The following is a 22,042-nucleotide window of genomic DNA, read 5'->3' as shown; positions in this document are numbered from 1 at the left end:
GCGTCGCATCCGTCGTGTGACGGATGCGTCATGTTTTGGCGGCCGCGACGCACACAAACGTTACATGTAACGTTTTTTGGGGGGCGTCTCCGCCATTTTCTACCGCGCAGGGGCGGCCGAAACTCCGCCCCCTCCTCCCCGGACATTACAATGGGGCAGCAGATGCGATGAAAAATCCGCATGCCCCCGTTGTGCACGCCTTTCACAGCATGCGACGGTACGTCGCCCCGACGCTAATGTGAAAGTAGCCTAACTCACCAAGTTATCACCACACTCTTAAAACCAATCATTTAACTTAAATAGTGCACCCAAACCCGGTGACAGATGGGAATATATAGGGGTGTTGTCATGTGCTCTGGACAATCCCATTACTGGTGAGTAACTTAGATTTTTCCCTACACCCATGACACCACCACTTGAGAGATTTAAAGAGAAAAACAATCCACCTTAGCGAGGGACCACCGATTGCAGAACCCTTCTACCAAAGGTTAAATCAGCCGTGGAGGATAAATCCAGCCTATAGTGTACAAGGTTGATGTAGAGGACCAAGCTGCTGCCTTACTGTACATATTTGGTTGATGCACACTTCTGGAGTGGAATGAGCTCTTATCGTTCTTGAACTGACACGTTGCTAGCAGAACAGGCTACCCTAATCCACCTTGCTAGGGTGCCCCTTGAAAGTTTAAAACCTTTCCTAGCCCCCCCGGAAAGAAAAACTATGACTGGCTCTTCCTCCACTCTTCAATTGCTATCATTTATTTAATTAGGGTCCTTCTAACGTCCAGCTTGAGGAACTATTCGGAAGTACAAATTCTTGACTCCAATGGAATCTCTTGGCTGCTTTTGGTTGATAGGAAGGATCAGGGTTCAAACTATTGTCATCAAATTTGAGTAAATGATAAAGCCTAAATATTGTTGACTCTAATGCACGCGTTTGGAATTCCTGCGGGAATTTCGCAACTCCCTGCCGCGGGAATTCCGCATGCATAATTCCCGCCTTAGCGTTTTGCAAGCGTAATTAGCTTGCAGAATACTAGCATTTTCCAAGCGATCTGTAGCATTGCTTGGAAAACTGATTGACAGGTTGGTCACACTCGTCAAACAGTGTTTGACAAGTGTGACCAACTTTTTACTATTGAGGCTGCCTATGCCTCAATAGTAAAAATATATAAAGTTAAAAAAATTATTCGTGTTTTTCTCACATTCTGGCATCCCCGATCCTCGCGATGCTCCCGGCAAGTCCCGTTCCCAGCGATGCCTTGTGACAATGACCTTTGATGTAGCGGTTTCGCGAGACCGCTACGTCAAAGGTCATTGTCGCAAGGCATCGCTGGGAACGGGAGTTGCCGGGAGCATCACTGAGGCCTGGGAACGCTGCGTGGGACGCCGGAAGGTGAGAATATCATGATTTTTTATTTAAAAAAAAAAAAAATTTAACAGGGATATGATACCCAGGGCCTGGAGGACACTCTCCTCTCCTCCAGACCCTGGGTACTATCCACACATTTTCCCCTTACTTTGTGCATGGTGGGCATAGCCACATGCGGAAAATAAGCGGAACAATGCATTCCTATGTGTGCGGAATTCCCGCGATGAGCATGCTGCGTATTTTTCCGAGATGCGATTTTGCAGCGGAAAAATACGCATTATCATAGCATGTGCGGAATGCCATTGAATTCAATTGGGTTGCTTATTTTATGCGTTTTTGCAGCGAAAAAAAACGCAGCAAACGCATAAAGTCCACGGGAATTCCGGATGTGTGCACATAGCCTAAGAGCTGCTGTTAACGCCACAAGGATCACTGCTTTTAATGTGAGATTTCTCATGGATAACTCCTGCAAAGGCTCAAAAAGACATTTGGTCACTGCTTCTCATGCTAAATTAAAATCCCAGGGAGGAATCTTTGGACTAGGGCTATCACAGGACTTAATAAACCTAGTTCACAAATGCCTAACTACTGTGGAACTTGGAAGCAAGCTTGGGAAGATAGGGTGGTTCTGGAACCACCCTATCTTCTAGGATCTGTGTAAAGAGGAATCACAAACAAAGCTTGAATGTAACTAAAGTCCCCGTCACACTAAGCGACTCACCAGCGATCCCGACACTGATATGAAGGTGTCAGGATCGCTGGTAAGTCGCTATGTGATCGCTGGTGAGCTGTCACACAGACAGCTTCACCAGCGATCAGCACAGCGATGCAGAGCGCCCGGCATCGCTGGCTATTACTGTAGAAAATAGTATCAAAATAAAAAATATAGTATTCTCACCTTCCGACGTCCCGTTTAGCCATCCCGCCTCTCTCCACGCTCCGGTCCCAGTGATCCTTTGCACGAATGACCGCGAGATGTCACGGTCTCGCGGGATAACAAAGTCTCGCGGTCATTCATGCAAAGGATCACTGGGACCGGAGAGTGGAGAGAGGCAGGATGGCTGAACGGGACATCGGAAGGTGAGAATAACTTTTTTTTTATTATTTTTTTACACCTGATCGCTGGTCTCCCGCTGTCACACACAGCGATGCGTGCTGGCCAGCGGGAGACCAGCGACCAAAGAAATGTCCAGAGGTTTCTTCCAGCGATACCGGCAGGGGGGCCGCTCGCTGATCGCTGTCACACACAGCGATCTCGCTGGTGAGATCGCTGTTACGTCACAAAAGTTGTGACTCGGCAGCGATCTCACTACCGAGATCGCTTAGTGAGACGGGGCCTTAACTCTCCATGCCCAAGTCAGGGCCACCAGGATCATAGTCTTTAGTGTGAAGACGTCCAATATATGGGGTCTAATGAAGACTTGTTACAGCGGTAAGCACCGGATTCAGATCTCAGAGTACCAACTTTGGATTGGAAATGTACTAGATCCAAAGCTCATTTTCAAATTCAATGCTGCTAAATTAAGATTTGACCCTGTTTTAGAGGTATGTGGCTCAAGCAGTCTGCTTGTAATTCTCTTCCTCCTTTATATGAGCCGCTGTTAAAGATAAAATGTGAGACTCCAAAATGCTGAAAAATCTGTTCAGTGTCATTACAGATCTCAGCAGAGTTCCCCTCTAATGGTTTATGTAAGCTACCCTACTGAATGACAAGACCCTTACATGGTGACCTTGTATAGGTGAAAGGAGCTTTCTTATATACTGCCTTATTGCCAAGAGCTTTAGGTTGGAGGAATCAGATCGGATCTTTCGTTGCAACACACAGCTGTGTATCTGTGACCACGCGCCTACTGGAATATAGGAGGTTAGAGTTTTTAACAGCGATATTGTTTTCCATTGGAGTAAAACAATCCACCAATAGAGTACAAAAAGATTATTTAACTCAATACATAGAAAGCACGTCAAAATAAAATAAAAAAACGTATCAATGACAAAGCTATTTTAGGCAGAAGACTGGGTGCAACAAGAAAAATCAAGTGCAACACCATATATGCAGTGTAGGTAGGGAGAGCCTAGTAAGAGGACCTGTATGTTATATAAAGTGATAGTTCACCAAGTCCATTAATCAAACTCAGAAAGACTCATGCAAATGTATCAATGCAAGTAAATAAGTAATACATGTATCATACATAAATCACAGTATTAAAGCAGATAAGCATTGACTACAGCAGCAGGAGCATCACAACAGGTAGTTGTATTACCCATATCTGTCCTGTGGTGTTGTACACACGGCCCCAACGCACGTTTCTGCCTGCTGCTACCAGGTCCGGACATACTAATCAGGTGCCGTATTGTAAGACGAATGAAAAAAACAAAAAAGCGCCAGTCTGAGACCACAGTGAGTCCACATGGAGAGTTGAAGTATTAAGATCCCTATTCCCACTTCTTCCAGGTCAGCCTCTCCTCCCTGCACATAGACCAGTGCACTGCAAGTTAAACCATATACTGGAATGATATTCCAAAGTCAGACTTTTATTTAAGAGAGTAATCCTTCTGAATTCAGCTTAAACCTTCACTGTGAGTGGCACATCTCAATTGCTAGACTAGCCCGACCCGAAGGCGCCAACAATTAACAAGGCGTAGCTGGAGGGCAGTCTTCCCAGACATAATGTGCTGTATCAACACCATGTGTCCGCCCATGGATGGAGTAGGCAGACTGATACTGGTCTGGTGGATAACAGTGAAAACATCAGCATGTCATTCAATCTAAAAATGAGGATAAACATGCTCAGCATATGTTATGCCCAATCATGAGGCCCTGTGCAGGCATGACATGTGGCTAACTTTAGACTAGGAGTCTAAGGTCCAGCTACTGTTGGGGTTTCCACGTAAATTCTCCAAAACCGCGATTCCAACAAAACCCCCAATGGAACCACTTATTAGCCAGATGGAGACACTTGGACTTCATCTGGCCTCTGTTCCGGCAGCGTCCCATCATTTTAGGCATCTTTATAGCTTACATGTGTGGAGGACCACAGATCTGTGCACGCATATAAAGAGGTACACCACCAGAACAGACACCAAACGGAATCCAAAGTGTTGTGAGTTCATTTTCCCCTTCGTCACTGAGGTCTGGTGAACTCTATTCTGGTGAAGGAAGGTAATGAGCCTGATTATCAGGCACCTGAACCTGATGAGGATGACTGGCTGAGTGGAGTCACGGACTGGATATAAGGCTGCCGACGCCCTTCTGCCCTGCGGGTGATTTCTCTGTGGACTTCTAGGACACCAGTCTGATTCCTGCTCCTCTAAGCTAAGTTTTTCTGCTTTGCCTGTTTGCATTAGTGTTTTGTTTTTGTTTTCCTTGCTTTTCTGGATATTGCCATTCCCTGCTGGGGTGAGCTGAATCTCCTTTTGCCTGTAGCTCTGTCTTCAGAATATTCCTGAGAACTGACATAGCTTTTTTGAAGCCTAGCGTCTTCAGGGCCTTTTTCACTATCAGTCTGTTGGCTCTTATTTTCATAGGGTTTTTCACGGATTGCAGACAGCAGCCTTCCTGTCCTTTTCTATCTAGCTAGATTGGGCCCCGTCTTTGCTCAATCTATCTTTCTGCCTGTGTTAGTGTTTTCATCTTGCTTCACCGTCATATGTTGGGGGCTGCCTATTGCTTTGGGGTCTGCTCTGGGGCAGTTTAGTTTTCCCCTTTCTTTCTTTAGGCCTAGCTATTTCTCCGGCTGTGATAGAGGGGTCTAGGGCATCGTAGGAACCCCCCACGGCTACTGCTAGTTGTGTTGCTAGGTTCAGGGGTCTGCAATCCGATAGCTGCCAACTTCTCTGGTTTTCTGGACTTAGCATTTCTGTTTTTGCCTCCTACGGTGACTCAATCATAACACCAAAGTGTCTCCATCTGCCTCATGGTGGTTGGCTCAGTCGGTGGTTTCGTTTGATTCACATTTTTTTTTTTTAGAATTACAGGGAAACCCAGATCTAAGTGCTCAGCGTAGAGCACAACAACGTGATCCAGCCTTATACTGAAAGGGATCAAAAATATTATGTACCCCAAAATGTTACTGGTAAGAACCTTAACTTATCCCACACAAAACCCATCATCTGTCACTGGAAATATAGGGGGGCTTGCACGTTACTGGTAGAACAAACTCTCTGGAAAAGTGACACGTCCAACACACCCCCAAATAAAATCTAGTGAAATGTGTTCCCAAATCCAAATGCCCCCCACTGTGCCTAAACCACAGTAAGCGAGCGGCCACGTTTGGCATTATTGTAGAGGGGAGAGCGCATTTAATTTACGTGGTGTGCATCTCCAGAAGCACAAGTTGGGTACAATGTATGGGGGCGCTACAGTACATAGGGTTTCTGCACTGTATGGAGGCACAATGTATGCAGGGCCGGCAGACCAGGCAGCTGCCTAGGGCCCCTGCTCCCACAGGGGCCCCCATCTAGCGGCACATCACGCAGCCGCTATGGGGCCCGTGAGGCAGGGGGGCCCGCCTGCCCCCAGTGCCGACTCACCCCGCCGCCTCATTGAACTATACCGACTGATGCTCCCTCTTCCATCATTCCCCGCTCTGCCTCTGACATACAATGGGTGCGCGATGACGTCATTGCGCACTCCCTGTGTACCAGGCAGAGCAGGAGACAGGAGCAGTGCGGGCACGAGGAGGTGAGGAGTGTTTTTTTTTTTTTTAATGCAACAGTGAGTACTGTACCATGGTGCTGTGCTGGAGGGGGCTGTATACCATGGTGCTGTGCCGGGGGGTGCTGTATACCATGGTGCTGTGGGGAAGCTGTATACCATGGTGCTGTGCTGGGGGGGGGAGACTGTATACCATGGTGCTGTGCTGGGGGGGGGAGACTGTATACCATGGTGCTGTGCTGGGGGGGGGAGACTGTATACCATGGTGCTGTGCTGGGGGGGGAGACTGTATACCATGGTGCTGTGCTGGGGGGGGGGAGACTGTATACCATGGTGCTGTGCTGGGGGGGGGGAGACTGTATACCATGGTGCTGTGGGAGAGGGGGAGCTGTATACCATGGTGCTGTGCTGGGGGGGGAGACTGTATACCATGGTGCTGTGGGAGAGGGGGAGCTGTATACCATGGTGCTGTGCTAGGGGGGAGGGGGGCTGTATACCATGGTGAGGTGCTGTGCTGGGGGGCTGTATACCATGGTGTGGTGCAGTGCTGGAGGGGAGGGGGGATGTATAGCATGGTGCTGTATACCATGGTGCTGTGCTGGAGGTGGCGCTGTAAACCATGGTGTTGTGTTGTGCTGGAGGGGGGGCTGTATACCATGGTGCTGTATACCATAGTGCTGTGCTGGGGGGAGGGGGGCTGTATACCATGGTGCTGTGCTGGGGGGGCTGTACTGGGGGAGGGGGGCTGTACTGTATACCATGTGGGATTGTGCTGTATACCATGGTGCTGGGGGGGGGCTGTGCTGTATACCATGTGGTGCTGTTATATACTATGCGGCTGTGTTATATACCATGGGGGCTACATTATATTCTATGGGGAGGAGGGCTGTATTATATTCTATTCAGGGCTACATTATATTCAATGGGGGGCTGTAGTATATTATATTCTATGGGGGTTATTGCATCATACTCTGAGGGGGCTACATTATACTATATGAGGAAGCTACATTGTATTCTATGGGGGCTAGATTATATTGTATGAGGGGCTTCATTATACTTTGAGGGGGCTACATTATATTCTATTAGCACTGCATTATACTATATGAGGAGGGTTACATTGTATTCTATGGAGGGGCTGCATTATATTCTATGGGGGGCTGCATTATACTCTGACGGGGCTGCCATATATTCTATGGAGGGTCTGCATTATATTCTATGGGGGGGGTACATTATATTCTGTGGGGTGGCTGCATTATACTATAAGAGGGGGCTGCAATATATTCTATGGGGGTTACATTATATTGTAAGGCAGGGCTGCATTATACTGTAATGAGGACTAATGGGGAATACATTATACTATGTGAAGAACTATGGGGTGCATTATACTATGGGAAGTGAATTGTACTACATGGATGACTGGCGGTGTATTATACTATATGGAGCACTATGAGGAGTGTATTATACTATATGGAGGACTGAGGGTATTTTAATATATGGAGGACTATGGGGCACATTATATTACATGGAGGACTATGGGGTGTAAACTGTAGATGTGCTGCTGATATGATACTGTATGGTGATGTGTTAATGATCCATTAGTGATTGTTCTGTTCCCATCATTCTTTCTCAGATGGTGGAAAGAGGCCAGGAAACAAGCGTTGAACGACTTCAGTATTGTCTATTACACTCCTTTAGCGGCCTGAACTCAGCGCATGTAACTGCAACCGAAATTCTTCTGTGTGATGTGCAATATGTTAGCATTTGGACCCCATTTTAAACTTTCCCTAAAACCGGCCCTGAATGTATGGGTACTAGCCTGGCGGATTTGCAGTTATCCAGAATACAGCCTGGCGTGGATGTTACAAAATAGTCACTGCAGCTCTGGATTAATACATTGAGAGGTGCGGTTTCTACAATGGGGTCAATTTGGAGGTTTTTCTGCTGTCCTGGCACCTTCGGAGCTCCACAAATGTCACCTGCAAACTATTCTAGCAAAATCTGTGCTATAAAAGCCAAATAGCGCTCCTTCCTTCTCATCCCTGACTTGCCAAACAGTAGCCTCTGACAACATGTGGGGCAGCACTGCGTTGGGGAGAAGTTGCGCAATAAATTGTGGGGACTAGTTTGACCTATTAACCCTTGTGTACCTGACAAGTTTGCAGCAAATACAAAAATTACATTTTTACATTTTAAATTTGGTGAAAATTACAAATTTGGAGCTAAAAACATTTAGCAGAATTTTTTTTTCATTTCACATCCACATTTTAAAATGTTCTGTGAAGCACCTAGGGGTAACAAACTCAACACCCCCCTACCTTAATTCCTTGATGGGTCACGTTTCCAAAATGGGGTCACTTTTGGGGAGTTTCTGTTGTTTTGGCACCTCAGGGACTCAGCAAATGAAATACAGTAAAAACAAACAAGGAGAAAAAAGAGCATTTGTTGCCAAAAAGTATTTTTAAAATTTTATTCATTACCAAATGTTGTACAAAAGTTACATAATTTATGTCATATAAGTTACATGGGTTTATTTATGATGTGACTAAATCCATGGGTCAAACAATTGACCACAAGATACAGGACAGGATAAAATGATGACACATGCACAAACAATAATATCGCTCAATGCAAATCTCATATCTTTCCAAAACATGTGCCAGACAATAAGGTGAAATTCAGTGAATAAACATATCAAATGCCATGATTACCACATAGTCAATAAACACCATACCGCCTCATGTATATCATATTAAACATGGTAAGGGAAAAAGATAGTTACCCATATGTGTTCAATAGTCCCGTCTGACCCCGGTCAAAAACCCCAATGCGCGTTTCGCGTACACAGGATGTCGCTTCCTCAGGGGGCGTGGCTTAATCCCGGTCTCGGTCCGATTTATATAGTGAATCATTGCAGTCATGTGACCGCTACTACATGTGAAAGTGCACATGCGTGAGACGCGGAAGTGCGCTACCACCGCCTTCCAAGCCTCAGTCTCGGCACGCAATTTCCGGTCACGCAATAGGGCCGGTACCAGGTCACAATCACGTCACACAGATGCGGCGTCATACCGGAAATGGAAGCAATGGGGCGCACATACAGCATCATTATATTATGAGTGACCGATTATAGTGCCAAAGTGCTTAATAATAAATGAATAATTGTGTTGCCATAATTAATACATCATATAATAACGTGATTAGGTACAAATAATACAAGTGATTTTCAATGTGTTTGAATAAGGATAGAGAATGCATATATAATACCATATCAATCTTTAAAAATATATGCATAGGGCAAAGAAAATCAATCAGCAATAGCAAAATCCAATAAGAAAAATAAAGAAGATAGTATAGCATGAGAAAAAAATCTCACAATGAGACCGACCTCACATAATGCACTAAAAGAACAATTCCTTCTCAAAATCGAGATCAAGTGATTAGTGCATTTTATATTTTGTCCTTTTCTTATTTTCTCTTTTTCTCTTTCTCTTCTTACTAGATATTTTCATTTCCTTGATCCAATACCCACTGTTTCACAGCGATGTGGAATCTTCTCAAGAATAGCTAACGCTGATGATAGACATGTCCATTGCACACTAACAAAATAAAAAAATATGAAAATGAAATACAGTGTCTGCAATCTTTTCCAGTCAACTTTCCACTCCAAATACCAAATGTCACGTCTTCCCTTCCGCACCGCATCTTGGGTCCAAACAGAATTTTTTGACTACAAGTTCTGTATTTCCATGCTCACAAGAAAGCGGGTAACCACTGTGGGGTCTGCTTATTCATGTTAGCTCTTGAAAAAGTGAAAAATATGGGTCTAGAGCAACAGGTTCATGAAAAAATGAAGATTTTCAATAAGACCTAATGTTATCCCATTGTGTGTAGTACCTGTGAGTTCAAAATGCTCATTATATCCAATAACTTACTGGCCTTGTGCTGGGGCGGTGGCTGGTGGGACCCTGGAGTGATGGGGAACCAGAGTAGTGGCTGGTGGGACCCTGGAGAGATGGGGAACCAGAGTAGGGGCTGGTGGGACCCTGGAGAGATGGGGAACCAGAGTAGGGGCTGGTGGGACCCTGGAGTTGTGGGGACCCGGAGTAGGGACTGGTGAGACCCTGGAGTGAGGGGGAACCAGAGTAGTGGCTAGTGGAACCCAGGAGTGATGGAGACCCTGGAGTGGTGGCTGGTGGATCCTTGGAGTGATGGGGGCCCTGGAGTGGTGGCTGGTGGGACCCTGGAGTGATGGGGAACCAGAGTAGTGGCTGGTGAGACCCTGGAGTTGTGGGGACCCGGAGTAGGGACTGGTGAGACCCTGGAGTGATGGGGAACCAGAGTAGTGGCTGTTGGGACCCTGGAGAGATGGGGAACCAGAGTAGGGGCTGGTGAGACCCTGGAGTTGTGGGGACCCGGAGTAGGGACTGGTGAGACCCTGGAGTGATGGGGAACCAGAGTAGTGGCTGGTGAGACCCTGGAGTGAGGGGGAACCAGAGTAGTGGCTAGTGGAACCCAGGAGTGAGGGGGAACCAGAGTAGTGGCTAGTGGAACCCAGGAGTGAGGGGGACCCTTGAGTGGTGGCTGGTGGATCTTTGGAGTGATGGGGGCCCTGGAGTGGTGGCTGGTGGGACCCTGGAGTGATGGGGAACCAGAGTACTGGCTGGTGGGACCCTGGAGTGATGGGGAACCAGAGTACTGGCTGGTGGGACCCTGGAGTGATGGGGAACCAGAGTAGTGGCTGGTGGGACCCTGGAGTGATGGGGAACCAGAGTAGTGGCTGGTGGGACCCTGGAGTGATGGGGAACCAGAGTAGTGGCTGGTGGGACCCTGGAGTGAGGGGGAACCAGAGTAGTGGCTGGTGGGACCCTGGAGTGAGGGGGAACCAGAGTAGGGGCTGGTGAGACCCTGGAGTTGTGGGGCCCCGGAGTAGTGGCTGGTGGAACCCAGGAGTGATGGGGACCCTGGAGTGGTGGCTGGTGGGACCCTGGAGTGATGGGGACCCGGAGTAGGGGTTGGTGGGACCGTGGAGTAGTGGGGACCCCGAAGTGGTGGCGGCTGGTGGGACCCTGGAGTGAGGGGGAACCAGAGTAGGGGCTGGTGAGACCCTGGAGTTGTGGGGCCCCCGAGTAGTGGCTGGTGGAACCCAGGAGTGATGGGGACCCTGGAGTGGTGGCTGGTGGGACCCTGGAGTGATGGGGACCCGGAGTAGGGGTTGGTGGGACCGTGGAGTAGTGGGGACCCTGGAGTGATGTGGGACTCTGGAGTAGTGGGGACCCCGGAGTGGTGGCTGGTGGGACCCCAGGGATCATACATTCACCACCTATACATTGGAACTCCCCTTTAATTCTCCTCCCACCCTAGTACGCTTGGTAACATCACCAGATCCTTCATAGAATGCCTCGCAGCCCACCACCATCTGTCATGTCTGGGATCTGTCACAATGCCTGTCCCGTCCAGTGTCAGGTGACTAGTCACGTGCTGTGATGACGTGGCGGGTCTGTAGGTGAGCAGGCTATAGCAGTTATCACACTGCCTCACCTCGGGCTTCTAGCAGGACGTACGGTGCTGGAGTACGAGAACCTTTCCGCTGAGAAGAACTCGATCCGCTCGGCATAGCGATTGCTTTCGTCTAGGTCATGTGTCCCTTTTTCCCGCGTTCAATCTGACGGCGCGAGATTCGTGCCAGCTGCTGAGGAGGCGGCGCGGTGTCTCCGCTAGAGTCGCGACATACTGCACTGGTTCGTCCCTGTCTTCACACTATCCGCTGCCGTGCGTTATTCCTCAGGTGCTCACAGACTACAGGTCCAGGTCTGTTTACTCCTATGGGATCTGGCTGTATAACTAGAGGTGGACGATAGGGAGCAGTGATCATCAGAGTATGGAGATCTAGTGAGACCAGTTCTGGATTGTTGTGTTCTGTTCCTTGGAGCTCTGAGGGATGGGAGGACATGATCCCTATATACACGTCCTACAGATTGCCATTACTATTTTGTTAAGCTACACAATGAACATCGTTTAACGAGTTTTCTTTGTGAATTTTCAGGGTTTCGTTGGTTAATAACACTCTTTCATTGAACTTGAAAATGCAGTTCACCAGGAGTCTGAGACACCAGAGATTAACTGGCGCTAGGAAGGGGGATCAGTACCTGTTCAGTCTTCAGTTCTATCAGCTTCCGCCAGCCGAAAACATTTCTCTTACAGAGTTTGAGACCTTCGCCATTGAGAGACTTAAACGTGAGTTACTTTTAATGTAATGTTTTCTTTCCAGGATGTGGTCTCTAAATCTTGTTATTGATGTCTACAATTATTTAAGATTTGCAGGCATATAATCATGTTCTCATGCCCCTGTGGGTATGAGTGATTTGCAAATCTCTGCCTTCCTGACAATATGCAGTCAGTCAGGTGTCCACTCCCCGGCTTCATCGGCGGCGCACCACCACACATGACCGGAGAGGCTTCGGTGATGCAGGACACAGCAAGTCTTTACACAGGGTGGATGCACCCTGGCTTCATTGGCGTTCTTAAGTCCCCGTGTTTTCCCCATGTTCTCCCCGTGTTTGCGTGGGTTTCCTCCGGGTACTCCGGTTTCCTCCCACACTCTAAAGACATACTGATAGGGAATTTAGATTGTGAGCCTCATCGGGGACAGTGATGATAATGTGTGCAAACTGTAAAGCGCTGCGGAATATGTTAGCGCTATATAAAAATAAAGATTAATATTATTATTATTATTATTATTAAGTCATTGCTGCTCCTCTTGGCATGTGCAGTGCGCCTATGAAGCCATGGTGTGTGCACCCAGCTTACAGTGCGTTGCCAGGGAGGAAAAGATTTGCAAAGAGCCAGCAGTGACACCTCTCTTGCAAATCATACTACTCAAACCCAAGGACTTGATTAGTCTGGGAAAACAACTCCCCCCTGACTAGTCACCCAGTAATTAGCACTGTGCCTTCACAGTTATAAAATATATATTTTTTCTCTGTACGTGTTTGTTCCCAGGTTTTGCTGAAAAGCTGTAGTCAGATAGTGTTTAGGATTTGTCTATGCTACTTAAGGTACTGTCACACTAAGCGATATCGCTAGCAATATCGCTATAACTTGTGACGTTATAGCGATATCGCTGTGTGTGATACTTACCTACAACCCGCTCCCCCGCTGCTTATCGCGCGAGAACAGGCTGGACTATTTCTCGTCGTCAGCTTCCTGCTGTGACGACGAGCGACGCGTGGAGCCGGGCGGGAGGACGCAGGATCGCCTGGTGTGACAGGTAAGTAGCGACCCCCGTCCCCAGCGATGTCGCTAGTGAGATCTGCCTGTGTGGCAGCTCACTAGCGACCACTTAGTGATGTACCAGCGATACTGACCGCGTCATATCGCTGGTCGGGATCGCTGGTACATCGCTAAGTGTGACAGTACCTTAAGTGTTAGACAGGGTACAACAAGAATAATGTTATTCCTTGTTACTTGTTGGGGAATGCTGTTGATAATTACACATGGTTTTCTGAGTGGTGTGATGTGTGTTCATAGTGTGTATGGGGGTTGCTTCGGGTTCTGATCCTCTCCCAATTTTCCTCCTTTCATTCACTCAGACTGTGGTAATGTCTGGGTCAGATACGTTTTCAATGGTTTGAGATGACGACCCTTATTGTGCTCTGCTGGATTATGAGAGGGCTTAGTTCCAAATTTAAGGGCCATTGTAATGAATTTTGTTAAGAAACAAGTGCCACATATCATTTGCACTGGAGACGCCTCTCGCAGGCCAGAAGATTCTAGCCCTAACAAGAGCCTGGATTGTTACAAGTTACTATACCACTTATTTTAACTATATGCAGGGGGTCTCTGTTTTAGTGACCAAATTCCTCCCACTTGAAATTACACAGGTTGCATGTCATCATTTTGTGGGGTATATTATGGTACACTGCACACTAGGTAACTTTTCTTTTGTACTGGTTAATGTTTACGTACCCCCACCTTTTGACTCTGCTTTTTTGGAATTGATTTTCCAAAAGGATGTGTCTTTTCTGGTTAGCCCTATATTTATGCGTTGGGTGACTTTAATAAAGTTCCTAATGCAACTATAGACCGTACGGGTGGTCTGGACACAGCATTCTATATAGTTAAATCCCTCGTGTTCAGCTCATCAATTAACTTATTATGGCATTGGGTTTATGCCGAAAAACAGGTGTTTTCTTATTATTCAACTATGCAAAGTCCTTTCCCCAGGATGTCCCGCATGACAGGAGGTAGTCGTACTCATCCTCTAAGGACAGGAAACACACGAGGTTAAAAGCCCCTTCCACCTCACCCTAAGTGTTTTTCCTGTCCCTAGCAGGACAGATCACAGCAAGAGAAAGAGAACGAAGAACTTACCGGAGGAGCTCGGTGGGATCAGAGGGGACTAGATCTCTTCCTTTCACGCTGTCAAGAGGCTCCGCAGCTGATACCTCACTGGGCGCGGGTCTCTCAGCCTGTCAGTGGAGCAGGATGGAGTTCCCGGCTACGCTGCTTCCCTCTCTGGAGGGCTCTCGGCTCCACGCTGCTGCCAGCCGCTGGACTTCTGGTCGCTCATACTGGCGTGCGTTCCAGCATGGAATGCATTTCCAGCCAGGGACGCCTTCCGATGACGCACGTGCGTTCCAAAATGGAGCGCACGTTCGGTTTAGAGGGGTACTTCCGATCTGGGCGGTGCAGCGTACGTTCCAACCAGGAACACAAGAAAAGGCTATGGGGGTGCTGACACAGTAAAGATCTCCAAGCTAGCTATGGGATTCCGGCTACCCCACTAAGTTCCTATACATACAACTTCGTCATACAGTGCATGCATAGTTTGGGAAAGCACCAGTGTCGCTAGGCTTTCCAAAATTGGAGCGGTTCTTGGGACCTCTGATTTACTTAAACCCCAACACAAGCATATTTACTTCTCCAGTCGTCTGTTGTCAAGCCTTACATGAAATAGGGGGCAGATCTACTGGACTTGACTGAGGAGGAATGGGGAGAGGTGGAAAATACATTTTATTACTCCGTGGTGAGTGCTAGGGACTGTTTGATCGAGAATAAATGTCTAAACTGAGTTTACTACACTCATGAAAGGCTGAGGTTTGTGGTAGCTCTGGATGATTTGTGTTTTCCTTGTCAAGGCACGGTAGGCTCCTTTCTCCACTCAATCCCTCACTTGACTGTTGGCAGAAATATGAAAAAAAAAATTTTTTTTTAGTGTGTGACAGCAGCCATACATTAAAAAAAAAAAAAAAAAATAAATAAATCTGGTATCGCTGTAATTGCACAGACCGGAAGAAAAAAGTTGTCTAGTTAAATATACCGCACAGTGAACGGCATAAAAAATAAAAACAATTCTTCACCTGCAGTTGATTTGTTCATTCTTCCTGCCAAAGATCGCAGTAAGGCTAGGCTCGCATTTATCCTGCGCTCTACGCTGAGCGCTTACACAGGGGTTTACGTGTAAATCTGTGAAATACTTGATTCAGATGGAACACCCAGCATAAGATTCCCTATAATGTGGCAGATGGAGACATCGTGGATGCAGTCTGGCCTATGATACAGCGTTGTCAGTCTTTTTTAGGTGTGCATAAAAGTACAGTCGACCGCAATTTATTGCATCTCTGAAAAGCCGGATACCGTCAAACAGAAGCCACATAGACTCCAGAGTGTCTATGCTGCCTCATTAGTGAATAGATCCTTCTGGGGTTTCATCTGAATCACATATTTCGTAGATTTAAATGGAAACCCTGATGTAAGTGCTCAGAGGGCAAAACAGAGATCTCTCCAATGAACTGTTTGTACCAAGGACTGTGACAAGAACAAGGGGGCATTCTCTTCGTTTGGAGGAAAGACAATTTCTGCACCAGCATAGAAGAGGGTTCTTCACGATAATAGCAGTGAGGCTCTGGAATTCTCTTCCTGAGGAAGTGGTGATGGCCAACTCACTGAATGAATATAAGAAAGGAATGGATGCTTTTCTTATGAGTAACAGTATAGAAGGTTACGAATAACAGAATATTATAGGTAAATAGTTGACCCAGCTTAGGGGAAGGAATTTTTTTTCCCTATGGAGAAAATTGGCTTCTACTCTGTGGGTTTTTTGCCTTCCCCAGGATCAACAATGCAGAACAGCTGCACTAAAAATAGGCTGAACTAGATGGACATAAGGTCTTCCCTCAGCCTTCAAAACTATGTTACTATGTTAGTGTAGTGCACAAGATAAATGTGAACTAATACAAAATGTTCTGGACCCAAAAATTACTCCAATAAAAGCTTCTATTCTACCCACACAAAACTCAACCCACTCAGGTCCAACATGTGTTAACAGAAATATATGGAGAAGATTCCCAGTAGAAACAAAGGCTCTAGAAAAGTGACATTGCTCCCTTCAAAAGAAATCCATTGAAATTTGCGCTTTGAAATTCCCCTTCCTCTTGAGCACCACAGTGTGCGGTAGCAATATTAAGACTGACCGTTACTTCCAAACAGAAAACTGTTGTGTACAGGTGTATACTAATAGTTGCCATCTTCATACATAACTAACATAAAGTTGCACTCTGTAGTGCTATATCATGTAAACGTGACATTTAAATTGCATTACTGCTCTAGAGAATATGAAAAAAAAGATACTTGTCACATAATTTGGTCAATTCATGCATTCCCAGCAGCCACTGAAAGGCTACCTTGTTTGCTGGGAACCTAGCCTAATGTGATTCCTCTCCTGGACTGAAGACTACATTTTATATGGGTAGATAGTATGGCTATGATCAAAACCGCCACGGGCTTATGGATGGAGTGCTCAGTCAAAGAGCCGATGTATAAATATTAAGGCTATGTGGCCACGTTAGCGTTTTAAAACGCTCAAAAAAACAGACTCCTTCCCAGAAAATGCGCGTTTTTTAGCAACTAAGCGTTTTCTGAGCATGCATTAGCACAAAAAGCCCAAAATGCATTAAATTGAATGGGAAGCTTATTTAAAGCGTTTCTGAAGCATCTGATCTGGCACAAACGCTTCAAAAACGCAACGTTGGCACACAGCCTAAAAGACTGACCGTCCCTTCCAGTCAGTCAGAGAGCCTATTTATACATAGTCTTTCTGATTGAGCACTCCACCCATCAGCCCGTGGCAGTTTTAATTACAGCAGGATCCTACCTACCCATATAAATGTAGGCTTCAGCCCAGGAGAGTAATCGCATTAGGATGGGTTCCCAGCAAAGAAGGTCATTTGCAGTGACTGCTTGGCATGCATGAATTGTCCAAATTATCTGTGAAGTATCTTTATTTTTTCCTATTTTCTAGAGCAATAATGTCATTCAAATTTTATAGGTTTCATGTTTTCATGCTATAGCGTTAGTGCTGCTTTATTTATTACCGTAGTTAAAATGCCGTAGCGTTCACATGTTTGGCATTTTCTGTAGTGATTAGAGCTCACTTAAATTATGGGGTGCATGTCTCCAGAAGCACTAGCTGGGCACAATGTGAGGACAGTACAATGTACGGGTACTACAGTACCATATTTGCAATTTTTACTTTGGAATTTTTACTTTGCAACGTCTATTGCGGTTTGTTTCTGGAAAACGTCCATGGAGTCAAAATCATCACTACACCTGTCGATGGATTCCTGGAGTGGTGTAAGTTCCAAATTGGGGTAAACTGAGGGAGGTTTCTGCTCTTCTGGCACTTAGGGTATCTGTATATGGAGTCTGCAAATGATTCCAGGAAAGTCTGTGCTCCAAAAGTCAAATAGAGCTCCTTCCCTACTGAATATCGCTGTGTGGCCACACAGTACTATACAAACAAAAACCAGCAAATAATTCCAGCGGATGCTTCCTATTTGGCCATAAAATCCATTTTATTTTTATCTTTTAAAATAGTTCTATGTGGCAGAAACCCAAATGTATACAGGGGGTCAGAAGAAAAAGGGCACACTGCTGCTTTATGCATGCAGACTACGCGTTTCGACCTTACTAGGTCTTCTAGACATTTTTACCTACTTTCCCTTGTGAAAATGTGGGTTTAAAACAATGTTTTATTGGAAAAAATGTAATTTTTCCAGGACGTCCCTCATGACAGCATGACAGGAGGTAATCCTACTCATCCTCTAGGGACAGGAAACGCACGAGAGGTTTAAGAACATCAAAATTAAAAGTTTGAAAATTGTGAAACTTTCAATATTATCCCTAGTGTATCTGTCTTTCTCCACACTTGATGGCTTATTTAAAATGGAGACAAGAACAAGTTTGTTTTTTAATACAAATTTCTGAGTTTTTTTCATCCCCTAAATTAAAAAAAACAAAACACTATACATGTTTGATATCTGCATACTCGTACTGACCTGGAGACTCGTATTAGCAGGTCAGTTTTACCGTGACATATATGGACTCCCGGCGTCATCTGCCAGGGCTCACGCAGAAACTATTCTTTTTTTTTTTTTTTACGTTCATAATCTTGCACAACTTTTTCCACTAAGGCCTGGAGAAACTGGCTGCTGTGATGAGCTTTACTATCTTTTACTGCCAGTGTCTTGGTAACAATTTTCTTTTTGTCACAAACAAACAAATCGAACGTTGATGGCGAAATAGTTCACTCTGTGACGTGTGCAGGCGTCCATTTTAGGAAATATAAAGCATCTCTTGAGTCCTAAGATCCTCCTTTTGGTTATTGACTTCAATCACTAAAATTTCTAATACTTTCTCCAGAGAAACGCCAAGTTTGCGGGCCATTTCTCTATTAAGAGCTGTAAAAAGTGGTCGTGCAAATAATGGTAATGGTCATAAGGTCTTCCTTCAGCCTTCAAAACTATGTTATGTACATCATCTTTCACAACAAGCTCTGAGATGTCTTTTAAACATATCTGCTGTTAAAGTGGCTTTGTCACATAATATCTTGTAACTGATGTTTGAGACCCAGCTCAGGAGAATTTTAATCACTGTCTGAGTACGCACCAATTTTGAGCTCACATGATTTGTTTTTATCTGTCATAAAATGACACAAAAATATTTTTTGTCTTGAGTTAATGTGAAATGCTCAAATACGGCTGACTTCATAGGAAGTTTCTTAGGCATTTCATCATCATATGCATTGACTATCAAAATAATTTTAGGATAGATTTATATACACACACACACACACACACACACACACACACACACACACACACACACACACACACACACACACACACACACACACACACACACACACACACACACACCTCACCATGTCCTCTCCTTTAACTCCTGTATGCACACCGACACGCCGCACAGACCAGGGCGAAGCGACCACAAGCAATCCAATAGAAAACAGGTGTGTCCAGCGGAGGTTAAGGTAAAACAATAACAATAGATACAAGTAAAAGAATATCCAACTATATGGTGTCCAGCACTAAATACACACTGGCTTTAAGCCTGGAAACGATCAACACGTTTCGACTTTAAGTCTTAGTCATGATCTGATCTTGACTAAGACTTAAAGTTGAGATAATGACTAAGACTTAGTCAAAACGCGTTGATCGTGGACACACCTGATTTCTATCAAAATAATTTTATCCTATAAAAAAAAAAGGTACGGTATATTGTAATTATTCAGGAATAGGGAGTCCTGTATAATTTTGGATAGAAATAAAACAAATTTGCGTCAATCAATAGTACAGATAAGTTTGTAACATGTTATTAGATGGCTTTACTCTGAACTTTCAATCTCAGGTGTTTCTCAGGGTACAGCTCAGTAAATGTTGGACATCATAATGTGGCACAGTCTGTGAAGAGGGGAGGAGGGAGGGAGCAAGTTTGTGCTCAATCGTGCCCCAGAAACTGAAACTGCTAGAAGAGCTAATAACATGAAGAGCATCAGATCAAATGAGCTCAAAGGAAAAGCAAATTAAAACATGAAGCATACAGAGAAAACATACTCTGGACTTTTGATTTATGTACAGTTTATGGAAAGTTTAGATATGCTTTAAAGAAGTACTTGTTTTAATCCTGTTTTCCAGTTCAAGCTAGGAGTTCTTGAGATGAGTGCAGGGCTTTAGGCATCCCTTGTCAGTGCCTTTTTGCTCTGATCTGTAGAGGAGGAGCTGTACTACTGAGCATGTCCATAAAGGGCAGCACAGATTCATCTCCACTAAAAGCCGAGATCCTTAGATCAGGAATAGAACAGAAATTTGTAGGAAATTTCATAACTTTCTCAAATTGTTATGAAAAATATTCAGCACATACTGCATTTAAATACTTTACCCAATTTATTGCATATTTTCAGAGTCTATCCATTTTATTCCGACTCCACAACTGACTCCACAGCCCTGATCTGGGACCTTAGGGGCTCCCACAGTGGATCATGGTACCTGCAAACCATAACAGTATATCTGCACTATAATATGGCTCACCTTCACTTTTGAGCTTTGTACTATGCCTCAAAAGTAGTTCCCAATTACATGTAGGGTATTGCTGCAATCAGGAGAAATTTCACAACAAACTGAGAGGTCCATTTTTTCCTATTAGCTCTTATAATAATTACAAATTTGATGTTAAAACAACATTTTAGCTGTAAAAATTATTCTTTCTTTACCGCCCAATGGCATAAATTTCTGGGAGTCACATGTAGCATCAACATGTTCAAATCACTCCTAGATGAATTCATTGTAGTTTGTAAACTGAAGTCACTTTTGGGGGGTTTCTGCTGTTTTTCCACCTTCAGGGGTTCTGCCAATGTGAAATTTTACCCTCAAACCATTTCAGCAAAAGCTGAACTCCAATATGGCGCTTCTTCCCTTCTGAGCTTTGCGCTGTGCCTCTAAAGTAGATTTCCCCCATATATGGGGAATCTGTTTACTCAGGAGGAATTGCACCGTGCATGTTCTGCTGTTACCCTTGTGAAAATAAAAAAAAAATAGGGGCTAAAAAACCCCAAACCTTTTTGTGAGAATTTTTTTTTTTTTTAATTTTCGCAGCTCTACGTTACAAACTTCTATGAAGCATCTGGTGGTTCAAGGTGCTCAACTTACATCTAGATACATTCCATGAGGGGCCTGGTTTCCAAAATGGGGTCACATGTGTTGGGTTTCCACTGTTTAGGCAAATACGGGGCTCTCCAAATGCAACATTGGCGTCTGCTCTTGATTCCAGCTGTTTTTGCTTTCAAAAAGTCAAACTGTGCTCCTTCCCTGCCATGCGCCAAAACTATGGGGTATCGGCTTACTTAGGAGAAACTTTCATGGCAAATTTTGGGGTCCATTTTCTCCTGTTAACCTTGTGAAAATAAAAAAACGGGGCTAAAGTAACATTTTTGTTGGGGGAGGGAGTAGAACGTTTATTTTTCCCTTCCACGCTGCATTAATTACTGTGAAGCACTTGAAGGATTAGAGTATTTTTTGGACTGCAAGACGCACCCCAAATTTTCAGAAGGAAAATGGGGAGAAAAAAATTAATGTGTCAAAAGTCTTACAGGCCTAAATTCAGCTTACCTGAGGGGGGGATCGGCAGTTCTGGTGGCAGCAGAAGTCGGGCGATTCCTCCAGTGGTCCAACTCTGCAGGGTGATGATCTCGCTCCCATCCCAGCCTGGTGCGGCAGGTTCGGTGGTGTGAGGGGCTCCAGCGACATTTTCTTAAAGCCCTGAGCCCCCAAACTTCTATTGCTTCGATGCTGTGGCCTTCGGGAAAATGGACGCCTCTGCGCTTGTGCTGCCTCTGGCGGCCATTTTCCCCAGGCGCAGATTGAGATCTCGGGAGATGAGATCTCATCCTGGGATCTCAGGAGACGAGATCTTGGAGCCGAGATCTCAATCTGTGCATGCGCCGCTTCCAGCGGCCATTTTCCCGGAGGCCACAGCATCGAGGCAATAGAAGTGCGAGGGACAGGGCTTTCAGAAAATGTCGCCGGAGTCCCCAGCACCGCCGCACCATCATCTCCCTGCAGCGTTGGACCAGGACAACCGGAACAATCGCCCGACTCCTGCTGCCACTACGCTAAGTGTAAGTACCGTATATTCCGATTATAAGACGGGAGAAAAGTGCGTCTTGT

The 22,042-nt window shown here is 45.4% G+C and overlaps 1 protein-coding gene and 1 long non-coding RNA gene across 4 annotated transcripts in view; one reads left to right on the top strand and one right to left on the bottom strand.

Moving 5' to 3' along the window:
- Positions 1-8,476: 8,476 nt before the first annotated feature.
- LOC141084580 (uncharacterized) lies at positions 8,477-11,700 on the bottom strand. Its single transcript, XR_012231041.1, has 2 exons — positions 11,562-11,700; positions 8,477-9,619 (listed from the first exon to the last, which is right to left on the bottom strand). It is a non-coding gene; the product is annotated as an uncharacterized lncRNA (long non-coding RNA).
- Positions 11,402-22,042, top strand: part of PRIM2 (DNA primase subunit 2) — a 296,434-nt gene continuing 285,793 nt past the window's right edge. The window contains exons 1-2 of one of the 3 annotated variants that reach the window (XM_073569406.1): positions 11,402-11,526; positions 12,067-12,257. In XM_073569406.1, the coding sequence (XP_073425507.1) occupies positions 11,507-11,526; positions 12,067-12,257 (211 nt within the window). In that variant the 5' untranslated portion in view covers positions 11,402-11,506. Of the gene's footprint in view, positions 11,527-11,619; positions 11,832-12,066; positions 12,258-22,042 lie in introns of those variants that run through there. The other 2 variants (XM_073569408.1, XM_073569407.1) reach the window with 2 other exon arrangements.

The sequence above is a fragment of the Dendrobates tinctorius genome, unplaced genomic scaffold (genome assembly GCF_039654945.1).
Source record: "Dendrobates tinctorius isolate UK_male_01 unplaced genomic scaffold, ASM3965494v1 ptg000024l, whole genome shotgun sequence".
Classification (NCBI taxonomy): Eukaryota; Metazoa; Chordata; class Amphibia; order Anura; family Dendrobatidae; genus Dendrobates; species Dendrobates tinctorius.
The sequence above is the reverse complement of the archived record's forward strand: the minus strand, read 5'-3'. Positions and strand labels throughout refer to the sequence as shown.